At 62.5% G+C, this 17,789-nt stretch overlaps 1 protein-coding gene across 3 annotated transcripts; it reads right to left on the minus strand.

The window, feature by feature from the left end:
* Positions 1–179: 179 nt before the first annotated feature.
* Positions 180–17,746, minus strand: LOC117653385 (potassium channel subfamily K member 9). 3 transcript variants are annotated; one of them, XM_034399028.1, is made up of 10 exons: positions 17,582–17,746; positions 10,843–11,033; positions 7,568–7,811; positions 2,482–2,684; positions 2,353–2,376; positions 2,096–2,229; positions 1,704–1,932; positions 1,269–1,349; positions 988–1,182; positions 180–907 (listed from the first exon to the last, which is right to left on the minus strand). In XM_034399028.1, the coding sequence occupies exons 2-10, from the start codon at positions 11,014–11,016 to the stop codon at positions 896–898; spliced, it is 1,296 nt and encodes a 431-aa protein (XP_034254919.1). In that variant the 5' UTR covers positions 11,017–11,033; positions 17,582–17,746; the 3' UTR covers positions 180–895. The 3 variants fall into 3 exon arrangements, with proteins under 3 accessions (XP_034254919.1, XP_034254917.1, XP_034254918.1); XM_034399026.1 differs by lacking the exon at positions 17,582–17,746 and adding an exon at positions 12,396–13,045; XM_034399027.1 differs by lacking the exons at positions 2,353–2,376; positions 17,582–17,746 and adding an exon at positions 12,396–13,043.
* Positions 17,747–17,789: the final 43 nt, after the last annotated feature.

The raw sequence follows: 17,789 nt of genomic DNA on the forward strand, positions 1-17,789 counted from the left end.
GATCTTTTGAAGTGGACAAAACAATTTTACTTGTCACAGTTCAAGATTAGTGCTTTCCTAATGTGAGTTTGTTACCCTGCACACTAGATGAAATTTTATATTGTGTAATATATCTCAAAGTTTTTCTTCTAGAAGTTTTTAGCTGTCTTTTTGCTATGGAAAAGGAGTGAATAAATGTATTTTAAAATCTTATCTGCAAATTTTATTTTGTGCACAAGTAAAACATCTTAACACTCAAGGAGAAAAAATATATACATTTCTCATAAAATTACAAATCAAAAGACATCACAAACAAATTTATTTAATCTTAATTTTCATTCAACATCTGACAACAATTTTTACATTGTGATTGTTGATGGCGAATGTTGAATAACAACATTTACATTCTCTCTTTGATATGCACAGCACAGTCCTTGTTGAACCTCCTAAAATAATATAATTAAAATTATAAATCAATGACTAGAAATATCAAATGTCTCCAATTTGGAGAAGAACCAGTCTTCCCAAATCAAAAATAGAATAGGATTATCTTTGGCTATGGTCTGATTTAGACATCGTAAATTCATTACGTCAGTCGCCCAAATACATCCTGATTTTGGACAGATTTTATTTTTAAATGATACATGACATATAAAAGTATGAAAATTGATGAAATGCACGAATCACACTTTACTCATATGGCACAATTCTCACAGCTCACATATATTCTAACACATACACTAGGAGAAAACTGCTAAAAGTTTTGTACCGAAGGCAAATGATGATTCTGAAAGAAAAAAAAAAACAGCACTTGCTCATGAAAGGTGATGAATATGAATGACAATGGCGTGTGTTCATAGACAGGCGGCCGTCGGTGGCGTCAATAAGTCTTCAAGAAATGATGGCTCGAGATGACTCATGAAGGCACCTGTTTGGGAAAACAGATATGTGATGGCAGTTAGACACATATCGGGGCTTGGGCTTTCGGCATCAGGGTACGGTCCTCACCTCTCTGGCGCCGTTGTGCATCGAGTAGGGGCTGCCCTCTTGGCCGCCCTGCCCTGCGTGGTGCTCGTCGTCCTGCACCTGGCCGTTGCCGGGGGTCGGCGGGTTTGTCGAGCCCTCCTCCTGCTCCGCTATGCGCAGCCCGATGGTGGCCCCGATCTTGGCGCTCGCCTGTCGGAACGAGTCCGACAGTTTCTCCTGCAGGGTCGAGAGAATGGTAAGGTGAGCTGGGACTGGGAGTCGAGCTGGCCGTCGCGACGCCAGGCGGATTGGGGCGGGCTTACCTGCACGACGTTGATGCACATGGAGGTGAGCGCCAGGCCGAACACCAAGTAGACGATGGACGCCATCATGTACATGGGGTGCTGCAACAGGGGCACAGTGGGGCTGCGTTAGGACCACTTCGAACCTCAGGACCAGACGGCAGCAAAGCGCAGTGAGGTGCAGACTGCAGACGCGGAGAACACTACGTGAGACGTAAATGGTGCGCGCTAAGCCGAGAACTCGGTGAATGGAAGACCGAGATCGGCGAGTGGAGTGCTTTCGTCAAGCGGAACTTTCTGTACTCACTTCACTGGACTTAGAAAGGCATGAAAATAGAAAAGGGGTAGTGACATTGACGGAAGGAAGAGATGGAAGAAGCAGGCGCGAATGCGCCTGCGGGGGACAACACCATCACGCTGGGGGCATCAACTGAATCTCGACAATCCCCCGCTCACCTTGGGCACGAAGTCGCCAAACCCGATCGTGGACATGGAGATGAAGACGAAGTAGAAGGACTCGAAGAAGCCCCAGCTCTCCCAGATGTAGTAGATGGACGCGCCCACGAACATGTAGAGCAGCAGGATGACGATGGCCACGGAGATGGGCAGGTTGAACTCGTCGTCCACCTCGAAGGCGCTCGGCGCCGGCGTGGCCGGGGGCTCGCTGGAGTCTGGCGCGTCTCTCCTGGAACAGCGCGAGCGTGTGAGGCTGGAGGCGGTGGGAGCGCCCGCGGAACGCGGGGTAGGCCACCCGCTCGGCAGGCGCGCGGACCCGGGCCGGAGCGGCCTACCTCGCAGGCGGCTGAGGGCGAGGGCTGTTCTCACGTGGGCACTGCAACTCTGCCTACCTGAAGGTGGGCTGGTCGTGGCGCAGCGGCGTCTCCGCGCCCTCGACGTCCTCGGGGGGCTCGCCCTGCGGGAACATGCTGGGCCGGCGGAAGGTGGCCAGGTCGTACACTATCTGGGCGCCCTTCATGATCTCCTGCAACGTCAAGGAGAGGGACGCACAGTTAGCCGAGTCCACTGCAAGCGAGCGAGGCGCGCGGCTCAAGCGGATCAAGCGTGCCGGTGGGCCGAGCGCGGCGGCCGACATTCTCATACTCACTGAGCAGATAAATCCTAAAGCTGACTGCGGAAAAGGAGGAAAGGCATAGAGAGCGACAGTGGCAACACACTGGAGACATCGGTCACGGCCTTGGCGGCCTTCGGCGGGCCACGGCCTCACGCCACTCACCTGCACGGGCTGCGTCCGGCGCACCTGCCTGCAGGAGCCCGTGTAGTACAGCCGGCGCACGAACGACCACACGAACTTGATGCCCCTCGTGAAGAGCTTGCCGAAGTCGGCCAGCAGGATGAGGAACATGGGGATGCCGATGATGGCGTAGATGATGGTGACGGCCCGGCCCGTGGTGGTGGACGGAGAGATGTGGCCGTACCCTGCGCAACAGACACACACGCCATTAGGCCGGCCGGCTATGAATCCCAGTGTCGTGACGGCCATTTGGCAGTGCCGCAGCGCTGCAGCGCCAATGATGCATTCGCATTAACGCTGGGTGGCGGAGCCGCGGAGCCTGGCCGGGCGGCATGGCGGCAGCCCGGCAAGGTGCACACCAAGTGGCCGTTTTGGCAAACGCCATCAACAGGTGCAGGGGTGGGTTGTGGGTGAAGACGGGGGGGGGGGGGAAGCCGGGGATGGGACGGACAGACAGCGGTGGGGCGCGGTGGGGCGGCCCCAGAGCCAACAACCTGTTACACTTGGCGCTAAAAATAAGAACGCGGCACGGTCGGTCCGTGCGCCTCTTTAAATCCCGGGCCATCCTCTCCTCCCCCAATCGCGCCGACACGCCGGCACGCGGCCTCACCGATGGTGGTGACGACCGTGAGGCAGTAGACGACGGCGTTGAGGAACGTCCACGACTTGATGCCGCTGTAGGACGTGACGCCCGCCTCGTGCGCGGCGTGCAGCTCCTCCTCGAACTCCCAGAGGCGGCGGCGCGCGCGCATCTTCCACTCGTCCTCGCGCAGGTTGTGGCTCGTGGTCCACAGCGTGTCGATGAAGTCGCGCTTGACGCGCTTCACGCCGCACTTGTAGAAGGACTCGAAGGAGCCCTCGATGAATCGGAACACGAGCCCGCCCAGGCCGCAGTACAGCAGCATGAGCAGCAGCGCGGTGCAGCAGCGGTTCGCCATGAGGCGCAGGCGGTGGCACTCGGCGGGGTGGCCGAGGCGGAAGGCGTGCCACTCGAGTCGCAGGTCGCGCGCCACCGCCAGCCAGTTCACCCTGACGGCCTTGGCGGCCTTGGCCGCGCTCGGCTTGTCCTGCTTGGCGGGCCCGGCCGCCTTCCGGCCGAACAGCCTGGCCAGCCAGGACGGCTTCTTCTCGGCGGGGGCCTTGACGGCGTCCGCGGCGTCGGGGACCTTGGTGTCGACGACCGCGGTCTTGCTGTCCTTGCTGTCCTTCCTCGGCCGCTCTTTCCGCAGGGAGGACTTGCGCACCACCTCGGCGCCCTCCTTGTCCTTCTGCTTGCCGTCGTCCTGCTTCTCGTCCTTCTTGTCCTTGTCCTTGTTGCTGCGCGACGAGCGCTCGGACGACTTCCTGCTCCAGCTGAACCAGCCCTCGCCGTTGGCCTCGGCGGCCTCGGGCTTGAGGCTGTCTTTGCGCTGCACCGCGGCGGCGTCCGGCTCCGGCTGCAGCTGGAGGTCCTCGTCCGGCACCAGTCCCCGCAGCACCTCGGCCGGGTCGATGCTCAGCACCTCCTTCCTGGTGGGCTCCGGCGCCTGGCTCCACTTCCTCCAGATGACGGACTTGTCGGCCTTGCTCGTCTTGCTGGTCGTCGAGGACGTCTCGGAGGCCGACTCGGCGGGGGAGTGCGCGGGGGCGGGCGCGGGGGGCGGTTCCTCGGGGGGCCCCCTGGATTTGCTGCGCGCGGCGCGGCGCCTCAACGTGGGCTTGGGCGTGGGGGGCAGCGGCTCGCCGTCCTGCACGGTGGAAAAGTTGGGCGCGGACGGGCGGCGTTCGGACAGCCTGTCCGACTTGTCCGCCTTCTCCGCCGTGGACTTGCGGCTGATGGTGGAGTCCCCCTTGCGGCTCTTCTCGGCGCGCGCGGGGGGCGGCCTGAGCACGCCGGCCGCCGCCGCCGTCAGCGAGTTTCCATTGTGCTTGGCGATGTTGCTCTTCTGGATGGCGAAGTACTTGTGCCAGTACTCGTCGTCGTCCTCGGAGGTGGACGTGGGCCGCTCGTCGCAGCCCTGCGACTTGCTCCTGGCGGCCGCGCCGGGCTGCTTGCTCCTCTCCAGGCTGCGCTTGGCCGAGGACTTGGCGCGCGGCCCTGCCGCCGGCCCCGGCGTGCGCCCGTCCTCAGAGTCCTCCGTCGTGGTGGTGGCCGCGTCCTCGTCCTGGCGGCCGTGGCCCTCGGAGCGAGGCGCCCGCGGGGGCTCCGGGGTGTGAAGCCGGCGCCGCACATGGCCCGTTGTGGGGCTTCGTCGCGGTCCTCGAGGCGCCGGGGCGTCGAGAAGGCCCGTGCCGGGCGTGCCGGCGCCGCCGTTGCTGCCGGGCTGGCTCGCCATCGCGGTGACACGCTAGCCGCCCTGCCCTGCCCACGCGGCGCGCTGGCGGCGTGCTGGCGTCCTGCCCTACTTCTGCTTCACCGTGGTCGCGCAGCTCGCGCAGCACCGGCCGCCTCGCTCAAAATACTGCATACCGGCGGAGAGGCCGCTACGCTGCTGTGCCACAGTGCGAGCACCCGCCGCGACGACACCGCGCCGAGGGCCTCGGTGGCGGTCTACGCGTCAGCGGCACCGCGCCACTTCACGCTGCATCGCGCCGCAAGCAGGCCAAGCAGGCCTGGACCGTCGTAAGGCTTCACTGCACCGCGCCCCGCAACCCCGGCAACATCCCGGCGCGTCCACGACTCTCACTGCACTGCGGACTGCGGCACGGGGGCGGCCCCCACGCCCCCACACCCCACGACGGCCGGCCCCACTCCCTCCCCGGCGAGGAGTACGTCCAACCGCAGAGCGAGCGCGGGGTAGCGCCGCCGCGACGCCACAAGTGGCCGCGAGAGGGCGCGAGGGCCGCGGGGCGCGCTGCGTGTGTGGGTAGTGGGGCGGGGCGGGGGCGCGACTCGCCTCATTATGAGCGCGAAATCTAATAAGCGTCGACTGAGTGCCGCCCCTCCGCCACCGCCCTCCACAAAGGCGTTGCCACCCGCCGCCGCTCGCCCCCTTCACACACTGCCACTCGTCTAAAAATTGTTCCGAAATCAATTAGAGTTCGTTTGTGTGCGTGACTGTCCGCCCCTCGGTCCACAGTGTAGGCTTCCCCGGCCGGACGGCCTGTCGCTGCGAATAAGTGACGCGCTGTCCCGGCAAATGGGGCGCGCCCCTTTGTCTATGAGCGTCGCGGTGTCGCGGTGTCGCGGTCTTCCCGCCCCGCCTGCCCTGCCAGCGCAGAGTTTGTTGGAACAATAAACGGGTGTCACTGTCACACCTCGTCCGGCCGCCCCCACCTTGCACCAAAAATGCTTTTGAAAAATCGTGTTTTGGGCCGACTTTAAGCAGCCACTGCGTCTGATCCGAGGCGGTATCTCGTCCTCCCTCAACGGGCAATTGGTCTTCGGACCTTCCTTTAGCATGCCTTTGTTACGGAGTGCGATTATCTGCCTTAGTTTGGGAGCAGTGTTGACGCAAAGTTGATCAAAACGGTCACAAATGTCTTTGAAAAATCGTGTTTGGGGCCGACTTTAAGCATCCACTGCGTCTGATCCGAGGCGGTATCTCGTCCTCCCTCAGCGGGCAATTGGTCTTCGGACCTTCCTTTAGCATGCCTTTGTTACGGAGTGCGATTATCTGCCTTAGTTTGGGAGCAGTGATGACGCAAAGTTGATCAAAACGGTCAAAAATGCCGTAAAAGTCGGTTTTGGTTTACTTTGAGACAATACTGCACCCAAACTAAGGCAGATAATCGTACTCCGTAACAAAGGCATGCTAAAGGAAGGTCCAAAGACCGATTGCCCGTTGAGGGAGGACGAGATACCGCCTCGGATCAGACGCAGTGGATGCTTAAAGTCGGCCCCAAACACGATTTTTCAAAGACATTTGTGACCGTTTTGATCAACTTTGCGTCAACACTGCTCCCAAACTAAGGCAGATAATCGCACTCCGTAACAAAGGCATGCTAAAGGAGGGGCCCCGTGGGATTGCGAAATTTTTCCTGGGGGTCGCGGACATATTTGACTTCAAATTTGGGGTCGCGTGGTGGAGTTCCGGGCGGAGGCCACTTCACTCTTAAATGAGAACTTTTTTATTCAGTGTAGCTCACACACTGACGCTCCGAATCTCGCGCTGCAGGACGTGTTCGGTGTCGCGAAGGAGTCATGGCTGTCTTGAGGGAAGCCCCGAGGTAATCTACGATCTCGGACCGCCGCTTGCAGTGGACGGGACGGGGCGGGGCCTGCGTGTTCTGGGGCAGGTCGCTCAGACGACGGCGGCGGCGGGGCGGGGCGGGGCGACAGGAATGCCTGCAGCCAGCATGACGCGACGCACGCCGCCCCAACAACGCGTTCGTCGCTCTGTCTCTCTCGCACCCCTACGGAACGCCCTGGGAGTGCGAGAGAGAGAGAGCGACGAAGCTGCTGCCGCTGCCACCGCGCCGCGTGACGGCGGCGGCGTGCCGGGTATTTTGGCGCGCCGGCCGCCACGGCGTCCGCGACGTCCACGACGACGACGGGGTTGATGACGTTCCCGGGCGTTCGATCGAAACGCGGCGTGGCGATCGGTGGACCCTACGCCAAGAAGAAACCCTCCTCGGCGCCAAGCGGGGGCAGGGCAGAGCGAAGACGAATGGGAACTTAAATGCAGTGCGTCCCCCCGTCCGCCAGACCGCCGTCGCCGTCCCGGGCGCGGTGGAGGCTCCCTCGGGTCGGCCGGGACGGGGCCCGGGGTGGCCAATCTGGTCCAGGATTAATGAGCCTCGCGACCGGCGTGGGGGCGCCTGGGCCCCGCCTGGGCCCCGCCTGGGCCGGCGAGCGGGGGACCCGATTCTTTCATTTCATATCGCCGCCACCACCACCGTGTCTTCCCTGCCGCCTCCTCCTTCTCCGCGAGTCTAATTTTAAAGCGTTTTCCCCGACTTTGAGTCACCGCGTCGCCGCGGGGATGATGGAGTGATGAATGGACTCGGACATGGCGACTGATTGAGCGAGCGGTGCTATTTCGTCGCTCCGTCTCTCTCTGTCGCGCGCATGGGGTTGCGAGGGAGACGGGGGAATCGAACTGACAGAGGCAAGCAGGCTGCAGGCACACTCGAGAAAGGTCCTCACCTATGGTGGTGTAGATGGTGCCGCAGTAGAACACGGCGTTCCACAGCGTCCACACCTTCTCCTTCTGGTTGTCCTCGCCGTTCTTGAAGTGCGCCCGCAGTTCCTGAACGAACTTCTCCAGCTCGTGGTCCGCCTCCGTCGTCCACGCGTCCTCGTTCTCCACCATGGCCGTGTTCCTGGCCATGGAGTACATGGTCTTGAGGTAGGCCTCCCGCTCGTCGTGGATCTTGACCCGGTACCGCTCCTGCCAGACACACGGCAAGGCAAAGTCAGTGGGACGTACAGTGCGTCACCCGCGTTTTCCGAAACAAGCAGCAAAACACAACAGGATAAAAATTTGAAGGGAATGCAAAAAAAAAAATCTCATTCAACGAACGTTAATGAAAGCAGATGATCCGTCGCGTTTCACAACTGCTGTGATAGCCGAGAGGTTAGAGACGTGGGATCGAGTTACCGCAGGCGGGCGTTCGAATACCAGCGTCACATACGTTTTTTCGACTTACTATCCTAAGGGTGGGGCCATGAGAGCGGAGCCGTGTGCAACAGGCCCACATGCCGGAGGTTCGACTCCTAACAAATATTTCCATTTAATTTTACTGCCTCACCCAGTGCGGTTGAAACACGTAAACGTGAGCCCACTCCGAGCATGGGACGTGGTGGTCCAGGGAGTAGAGGCGTCGGTTCTGAGTGCTAGGGTCGGCGGTTCGACTCCCCCAACTTCTTGCGAAATTTTGACCGGGTCGGTCGAGTTCTGTTGCGTCAAGAACCCACCTCACGCCGGTCCCCTCATCATGGGCCGTGGTGGCCGAGAGCGTAAAGTCGTCTGATCCCGATGGCGGGGTCCGGGGATCGAATCCCATCATTTCATTACATTTTTCGACCGCCTTCCTCCCAGTGCAACTCAAACCCGTCGTCCAACACGCTGCCAGACGTACAAGCGTGATAGCGTAGTGGTCAGAGTCACATTCACCTGGCCACTCCGCTGTGGGTGTCTAAAAAGCAATCCGCTTCGGCGGGTTGGCCTCGGCACTGGAGCGATGGAGTATTTGATCCATCAATCCAGACCATCCGGTGTGTGGTTGCGGGTGGTGCCTCCTTGACTCGTCGGGGAGGCGATGATAAGTCCTTTGAAGCTGGCCTAAAACGCTGTATGTTCGGTACGGGAGCGCCGGACAGTGGGGGTACCATGGGGTACACAACCAACCCTACGAAAACAAGAAGCTCCCACCAAACCTCTTCTCTGTCTGAGTCTCTCTCTGTCTCTCTGTCGTCTCACTCTACGTCCCGCCCCTCAAAGAGCTTCGTACTGGGTGCTCTCACCCAGCTGCCTGAGCTTTGGGGTCCTACTGGGTCCCCCGGCGAACGCTTAGAGTCGCTGACGGGATTAACCCCAGGTACCTGATAGCACCGGTTCCCATCCCGAACACCGAAGTAAAGCAGGAGGCCTCCCCATTAAGACTGGGGAGGGGGTGTAGAGTTCAAATTTTTTTCTTTTCCCTTTCAAATTTCTCAGTCAATACTCGTTCGGTTTCCTTGTACGGGGTAGTATGCGGGCTCATTCCAAAGATAGTAATTAAAATTGTGTATGAAACAAAATATATAGACCCGAGCGAGGTGGCCGGTGTTGGTACTTTGGTACTAGCCGTGCCGAGAGCTGGCCCGAGTGCCCCGGGCCGGGCCGAATCGGGAGGCATTGTTGCGCGATATTCCGCGCCGTGGCAGGCGGGGAGCGATTGTCAATGTTGCGCGCAGGCCGTGGCAGGCCGTCGCGAGCGAGGAGGGGGTGCCATTGTTTAGGCCCGGTGCCGCTGGCGCTGTACCGAGGAGGGATTGTCGAATTCCGCGCAGGATGCGCCTCATTGCCAGCCAGCCAGCCACACGCACCAGCCCGCCCCGGCAGCCAGCCCCTATTATATTGTTTAGGATACGCGCTTCGTTTCTGGACTCGAGAGTAAAAGCACGCTGACACCTTCATGTGTATAGTAGTTTTAAGTATGTTTCAAGTGTGAAGGTATCATCTGCTAAAAACAAGGTTTTGCGAGTTAAGTTCGTGATTTTCGGTGCTAACCGAAGAGAGAGCTTTGACCGAAGCTGGATTGGACGCGGCCGCACAAAGTCAGCCAGGCTGCTTCCATACATGTTTTTAAACTTTTGACTAACTTTGCGAGGCCAGTGCTCCCGAACTACCTGCGGCCAAAGCGTTCCCGAGGAGTAGGGTTCAAGCCACCTGGGGTGGTTGCCCTGCTGCTGCCCGCACATTGACATGGTGGCCAAAATAAAAGCGGGGATCGCGCCGGCTGCCAAGCACTCATAGCGATGTGTGACACGGTGACAACGCAAGGCCGCGGTGGCGGCGGCACTCGAAGCAGGTCCCCGCCGAGGTCCCCGCCGACCACAACAAAGGCGTGACGCGGATGCCTCGCCCTCAAGGCGTTCATTAACGGCCCGCTAGTCGGAAAATGAGGCATCGGCATGCCGTCAGCGCCTGCCGCCCACTTTGCCGGACCACTTCTTGGCCTGCGCACCGATTCCGAGAGCCCTTTTTCGTCGCTCTGTCTCTCTCGCGCGGACGAAAACGACTCTGGGAATCAGTCTGCAGGGTCGTGTTTCATGTTCCACGGCATTCGATACCGCGCCGGCCGGTCGCCGCAGACGCCCTCAAGCACCGTGCCAACGACATTCCCCGAAAGCGCGGACTCTCGCGGACCGGCGCGCTGTTACTTCTTCTTCTTTCTCTCGCGCGAACGCTATTTTTGCGTTTTGTAATAACGCCCGAAGTGTTTACCGGCGGAGGGATCGCCACCGTGGCGACCTTGTCCTTGCGGTGGCGTGGCTCTCAGCCTCTCGGCCCCTCGGGCGGGCCGACCCTTTGACCGCTCTCCTCCCCACTGCTAATGAGGAGGCGGGCAGCGCGTCGCGGCCAACGAGAAGAAGAGCGTCCTTTTCCACTCCTTGAGGGCTTCTTTTGTGTGTTCCGCGCGCGAGAACGCAACGCCGGTTCCTGCTTGGCTCTCGTGAATGGAGCCCCTCCTCCCGCCGTGCCGCCGGCTGGCTGGCTGGTCCCAGAAACTTCCGAGTGCTTGTGGCTGTTTCGAAAGGATGACGCATTTCGTGAAAACTGTGCTTTTGAAAATTAGTCAGTCAGCCTAATTCGACACACCAAATGCGTCCAGCCGGCCTGAGGCGTGCCCTGAAAGCTAAGCAGGGTGACGCACCGCGTCGTCGCAACTCCCAACTACCACCCCCACCCCAAAAAACACACACACTGTGCTCACCTCATTGGTGCCCTCGATGGCCACGAAGAGCAGCGCGCCCAGCAGGCTGTAGGCGAACACGACGAGGAAGAGGAAGATGTGCGTGAACCAGCGCCTGCTCCAGCTGGACACCTTGCCGTGCAGCCAGAAGGCCGTCTTCTCGCCGTGGCTCAGCCCGATCTTGGCCGTGTTCATGGTGAAGTCCTTGAAGCCTGCACGCAGACGACACACACACACTCGTTGAGGCCACGTCATCAACTCCAGGCGCATTGGATGGAAATTAGTAGTCTGGCTTTTCCTTGGTGGAGTTTGTGTCGTTCCGAACTAACAACCACCCCGAACGCCTCCGAATCGATGTGTGAAAGAACCTGACGGCCCCGTGAGTCCATGTTTTTTGTCATTTTGTTTTTCCTCCACCTAGTCTCGATAATAGTATACTCTTCGCCCCTTGACCTCGCTCCGAATTAAAGGCGCCGTGCGCTCCGGCTCGGCTCGGCTCGGCAACCTCTCATTATTAACAATGCATAGCGGGCGTAACAAGAAAGTTAACAAGGGTCGAGGCGCGAGATAAGAAAAGGTGCGCTAGAGAAAAACCGAGCCGCGGCGGATGCGAAGTGGAATCTTGGTCGGCATTGGCATTGCAACCCCCTTCCTCCCCCCTCCCTCCCCCACACGGGGCGCGCCCAGTGTACAGTGTACTTGGGATTACTCTTAGCCCCAAGGTGCTTCCCCCAAAGTTGATCATCACAAGTGAAGTGCCCAAGGCCGCTGTTCGTCCTGGCGGCCTGGCGGCCTCTCGGGACGTATAGCACGGTAACGCGGTACTTGTGCGCCGCCACCTGTGCGTGCGCACCGCCAGTGCAGGCGCCCGCCCTGCCGAGCGCCCTGCCGCCGTCTAGTTCCGTCGTGGCGTGTTGGCGGTGGCGCGCCGCCAGTGCCGTGGCACTGCCCGGCCGAGTCGCTCTGTCTCTCTCGCGCGCTTGCGGAGAGCCCCGCGAGTGCGACGGAGACAGCGCCCACCCCGCCGGCCGGCAGCCCCGCGAAAATGTGCCACGCGCACCTAGCCCGCGACGGGACGGCCGATTTCAAACAACTGCACTACTTTGTTTTTAGACAGCCTGCCGCGGGGTGTGGCGTGGCAGCGTGACAGGGTGACAGTGTGTGTGACAGGGTGACAGTGTGTGTGACAGTGTCCGCGAGCATCCCGTGGCGTGGGGCGGCGTGCCCGCGTCCCGCAAAGCGCTTAATGCGATCAGTTTAATTGGGGCTCTCAAGTGCAGTCGCAAGATTTTAAATGGCTTCATTAAGCAAATGTCGTTTAGCCCCGTCATTCCCCTCCCACTTCGGTGCCGCTTTCTTTGCCCAGCTGTTGGCCCGTCGCGTCGCGGCGCGCGTGCTGGCCGTGCCGGGCGGCGCGCTGCCTATCGATGCAGCCAGACAGACAGCCGTCCGATAAATGAATGCACTCGTCTCCATCAAGTATTGACGGCGGGTCGATGCAGCACTTCTAGGCCACGGCCGGATTGCGGCGCCCAGCCCAGGGAGCCCGGACTGGCTGGGCTTGCCGGACTCACCGGCGAACTGCTTGAACATGAACTCGGAGGCCTTGGTGGGGTACACGTTGAAGCGGCCCAGGGCGCCGGCCATGCCGATGGGCACCCCGGTGGGGCCGGCCATGAGGCCGGACGCCACGCCGGACGTGGGGGTCATGGGCATGTTGGGGTAGTAGGGCTGGCCGAGGTAGGCGTGCCCGTGGTGGCCGACGCCGTGGTGGGCCGGCCCCCAGGTCACGGTGCCCGCCGTGGTGGCCGTGCCCGCGGTGGGCGGCGCCATGGTGGGCCTGCTGGGGATCTTGAGGGCGGGCAGCTGCAGGCGCGGCCGGGAGGCCTTCCTCGGGGGCAGGTTGGGGGGCGGCTCGTCGCCCGGGGGCGTCTGGTTCTGGTGGCCGTAGTCCGTCGCCTTGAGGATCGAGGTGGGCTGCTGCGGCTCCATAGTTCACTCAAGTCACACTCAAGTCACTCTAGTCACTGAACTTGTCACTCCACGCGTCACTTCACGTGTCACTACACTTGTCGCGTCACATGTCGTCGCCCGGCGCGGTGTGGATCTCCGCGGGGTGGCCGCGCGCAGGTACGACTCGAGCTACACGACGGGGCCGCGCGCGGTGGCTGCTCTGGCTGCGCTTTGCTGCGCTCGCCGCTCGCCGCCAGGTTGCTGCACCCACTCGACGCGACAGCCCAGGGCGACCGCGGACCGCGCCTCGGAAGCACCGGGACTGACTTGACACGAAGCTGTGGGCCTCCGCTCCGCCGGCCTCCGCGCCAAGCCGCGCCGAGCCGCGCCGAGCCGCCTCGCCTCGACGGATGCTGGCAGTGTGAGCGTGTGTGTGTTTGTGGGGCTGTGTGAGTCCGCGCCTTGCCCTGCCCCCCTCCCCAGGCACGGCAGGGGCTGTCTGTCTTCGCCCGGCCCCCCTTAAGTACGTGCTGCATCGTCCCTCCGACGCGGGTGCATGTGTGCGCGTGCGTTTGCGTGCGTGTGTGTGTGTGTGGAGTCGGAGAAAGTGACTGCACTGCGAAAACCGGTCGTCCTCCGCGAAATCACGATCCCCCTTGCACCGCCTTGCACACGAGGAGCGGCGCCAGGCTGCAAACAAATCAAAGTGCCCGTGTCCTTCCCATTCCATCCCCCGCGGCGATGCACGGCACAGCTCTCCGTCTCACTCTCTCTCCCCCCCTCCCCCCCCCTCTCTCTCACGCACACAGACACACACGCTGTCTGCGTGTTCAGGACGGCGTCGCCCCGTGCGTGCACGAGCACCGCGGTTGTGACGTGGCGGTGGTGGTGGTGGCGGTGACTCAGAGCGGCGGCCGGCTTGGCGGCGGTCCCCTTCTCGCCGGCCTCTTCTCGCTTTCCGCCGTCGCCGTGCATCCATCTCCCCTCTCTCTTTCTCTTTCCCCGCTTCTCTCTTTCTCACCCCCCCCGCAAACGATGACGTCAGGCCGCGGCGTGACATCGCCAAACATCATTACGCTCATTTCGGTGACGCCGCCTTTTCCCCGCCGCCCCTCCTCCGATGCCCCGTCTTTTTTTAGCGCGCCGAGGGGGCAGGCGGGCGCGGAGGGGGCGGCGTGGTCAAAAAGCGGAGCGAAAAGCGAAACGGCCGTTGCCCAGCTGATTGACTGTCTCGCCACGCTCGCCACGCTCGTTGGGGCGTGTGTGTTGTGGAGCACGGCGGGCGGCGCGAGGCGTGCCGAGTAAGCGGCTCTGCCTCCCGCGGCTCACACCCTCTCACCGCCCGCGCCGCCCGTAAATGCGAAATCAGAAAACCCGCCTCGTCGCTCTGTCTTTCTCGCTCGCCTGCGGCACGCCCCATGAGTGCGACAGAGACCGAACAGGCGGGGCGCGAACACGGCAATCAGGGCCGCGGGGAGGCGGAATGGCCGTGGGAAAGGCGGCGATAGAAATCCGCAAACAAACAGTCGGAAATGAGGAGCATCGAGAAGGAAGTGGCCTGCTGCCCGGACGGGCTTTCGTTGGGGGTGGGGCGCGCCCAGCCCACCCGGAGCCGAGCCGAGCCCCTGCGAGCAAGCGAGCGGCTCTCTGCGGCCCGCCATGCGGCCGCGTTCGGCGGGCCTGCCTACCCTCCGGACTGCAGGCGCTGAGGGTTGTGCGAGCCGAACGCCGAGCAGCGCGGCGGCGGCCGAAGCCAGGCCTTTGTTCGGGATCGCGGAGGGGGCAGCCTTGGCCGGGCCGGGCCGGCCCGGGGTGACCATTTATTTTATTTTATCTTTCTCGGAAGTGACGGCGCTCGCGCCGCACATTTAGCAGGGCGGCCAACTGTTGTTCCGCTCACTCAATTGATGGTGGTGGGGGCGGGGGCGGGGACGGGGTTGCCTCGAGGAGGTGGCCATGTGAGGGGCCGTTGTGCCCTCGGCGAACCGCGGTGCGCGGGGTCGTCTGGGGTCGGCCGCTCCGCGCATTCTCGCCGCGCCAGGCCGCCAGGTGGGATCCGTCCTCGCCGGCCCCAACGACGGCAAGTTGGCAGCCCGTTTGGATTGTTTTCAGCGAGGACGCAAACGCGAAACGCGCGTCGCCATGACAACGACAGACTGCCCCCCCGGTTCCCTCGCTCTCTGCGGCGAGGGCGTCGTCGTGGTCGTCGCCGCCGAAGTGGGCCATGCGCCCGTAATGCAGCGGAACGACGGGTCCGTGACGCATCCTTCGTCTCGCCGCGACGCGCAGCCTGGCGGAGCCCGTGGACCGCCGCGTTCTGTCCTTCTCGCACTCGTGGGGCGTCCCTCATCGGTGCGAGAGAGACAGAACGACAGGGTCTCGGCGGCAGCGCCTTCGCCAAGCTGCACACCACGACATCGCGTGCGCGGTTTGCCTCTCCATGCCGGGGGCTCGTCTCCGTCGCGTCTGCCTTGCCTTCGCCGAAACGCGACGCCGCGAGCGGGGCTCGAACCCCAGCCCCTGGCGCCGGCCTGCGCGGCCCCGGCGATGATCGCGTCCACCGTGGCGAGATACGAGCGCCGCCATGAAGCCGTCGTTGTCGAGGGGCTGAGTCATGCATACGCCGCGCAGCTCGCGGAATGGCCCATGCAGCCCCGCGCCGCGCCGCGCCGCCACCGCCCGCTCCGATTCACGCGCCGTTATTTCGGGCGCGGCGACACTCCTTGGCCGCGGACACCGCGGGCACCCTCCGCCGCCAACCGCCTCAACGCCGCGGCGGCAGCGGCAAGCGCGCCGTGCACTGCTTGGAGTGGAGGGTAGTGGCGGCCGCCCCGCATGGCATGCAGCCCCCCGCCCCGCCCCCGGGCCGCACGGCCGCACGGCCCATGCAGCAATTACAACGCTGCTGTTATGGCCGGGGCGCTGGGCCACGCTGGGCCGGCCTTGTGGCCTTCGCGCTGGCGGTGGCGGTCGGATTGGGAAACGCGATAGGCGCACGCGAAGAAAGGGGAGAAGAAGGGGGGGAGGGGCAGGTGTCGGGGGACTGAACGCCGACAAATGGATCCCCGCGCAGGAAGGGCGCGTCCCAGGGAACGAGAGGGCCGTCAGTCGGCGCCTCGCCACGCCACGCGGAGTCAAGTAGGCCGGCACCGTCTGCACGCGTCCTGCTGCTGTGACTCTGACTCGGACGCATTGGTGGACGTGGCCGTAAATCAGGGCCCGTCTCACCGCCGAAGAGTCTCTTCGCCGCACTCGAGGGGCGTCCGGTAGGGGGGCGACGGAGTGGACAGAGACACAGCGCCGGACCAGCCACCGGCCTGCTGCACTTCGGCCGGTGGAATCCTCGGCCCGCCTCTGGGGCGCAAAGGGCGGGGCGGGGCGGGGCGGGGCGCGAGGCGGGAGCGGTCCGAAGACGCCGGGAAGGGCGGCAAGGCAGTGACGCTCGGAATGCACCGCGACGCGCCCCGCGGTCCGCGGCCAAAGCACCGCCTTGCAGGCTGATTCCGAGCAACGTTCTGTCTCCCTCGCACTGGCGGGGCGTCTCGCAGGGGTGCGAGAAAGACAGGGCCTTGATGGAGGTGACGCGGAACCGGCCCGCAGAATAAGGGCTGCGCCGAAGTGGCTCGGCCGCACGACCGCGAGACGTTTGGGATCCACGACACGACTCGGGGGCCACCCCGCCCCGCCCCGCCGGACGACGCGGACTTTACTCCGGGGCGCCATTTGGACGAACCCTTCCCTGATTGGAAGGCGGGCTGGAGGCTCCAGCCGCTCCAGCGCAGAGTAGTGGGAGATGGACAACTAAAGGGATTGACGGAAGGACAAGCAGACCACGGCCTGGCCAGTGCTGCCCTGCTGCCGGGGAGACAGACACACCACCGCGCTGCCCCGGTCCGGCCAGGCCAGGGCTGCATTATTGAGTTTGGTGAGCCATCCGGGTCCATTTGGGATCGGCCCGAGGCGTTCGAGGGATGCCCGCGCCTGCACCGGCGACACTCGAATCGATTCCGATCCGAACTGCCCAGCAGGCGGACTCCGTTCGTTGCTTTCGTCGCCGTCGCTCCGTCTCTCTCGAAGCCCTTCGGGGCGCCCCGTGAGTGCGAGAGAGACAAAACACCGAAGAATAACTGATTGGAATCAATCGCCCCGCCACCCCGCCCCGCGGCCCCGCCACCTTGCTTGCCGCGCTTGGCCGGGAAACAGACGCTACAACGGGCGCCTGCCTCGTCCTGCTTCGCCCTCCGCGGAAGTGGCAACAACTCTTGGCGGGGCTGCCCTACAGTGCCAGGGGCGGCCAGGGGATTGCCCATGGGAGTCCTGCTGCTGCTGCCCACGACATGCGGGGCGGCGGTGGACCGCGGCGGACCGCGGCGGTGGCCGACCGCCAAATTAGAAAGGACTCCAATTTCCCCCTCCCCTCATTATCAAGTTATGAGGCAGCAGACGTACGAATCACTTTCCAAAATTACGCGTGACAAATTGCAGCGCTCGGTGTGTACGCGCGAGGGCCTCGCGGGACCGACACTTTATTTCCAACTCGCAACTCGTCGGACTCCTCTTCTCGCCACAGTCAGCCGTAGAGTTTCGCCCTCTTTTCACCACACGAGGTTTCCCACATTTTCCTGTTCCCATTTTTAATTTTTTTTCGCGGTCCGTGAGGCACGAAGCGCCTCGGTTTGGCTGACTGCAGCAAAATACTGGAGGGAAGTCCGCGACGACCTGGACGAGCTGGACGAGCGTCAGGATAGGCAACCCCCCTGTCGCTGGGGTGGGGGTGGTGAACGCTGCAACTTGCAACGCAACTCACCGTCGTCGTCGGCACGGGGGCGAGTCCCGCGAGTCCGCAGCGGCTAGTCCACTTGGAAGCCAGAACTGCATGGAGGGGAGGGGAGTCCGAAAGTCGGTCCTGCGAAACTCGATTGGGGCCGTCAGCGCACCTCTCCGCGCACCGCACTCCGCGCTCCGTACCGCACTGGACAAGTCAGTGCCGAGGCCGAGGCCGCGCTGGAGGCACT

This window comes from Thrips palmi, unplaced genomic scaffold (genome assembly GCF_012932325.1).
Source record: "Thrips palmi isolate BJ-2018 unplaced genomic scaffold, TpBJ-2018v1 HiC_scaffold_8, whole genome shotgun sequence".
In the NCBI taxonomy this organism is placed as follows: domain Eukaryota; kingdom Metazoa; phylum Arthropoda; class Insecta; order Thysanoptera; family Thripidae; genus Thrips; species Thrips palmi.

Bases quoted from the DNA above. Each gene is read 5' to 3' on its own strand.
- LOC117653385 (XM_034399026.1), bottom strand. From the start codon at position 12,813: ATGGAGCCGCAGCAGCCCACCTCGATCCTCAAGGCGACGGACTACGGC. The intron at 11,034-12,395 runs GTGAGTCCGGCA...GTCTGCGTGCAG, and splicing joins CATGTTCAAGCAGTTCGCCG to GCTTCAAGGACTTCACCATG. The intron at 2,377-2,481 runs GTGAGTGGCGTG...CCTTTTCCGCAG, and splicing joins GCCGGACGCAGCCCGTGCAG to TCAGCTTTAGGATTTATCTG.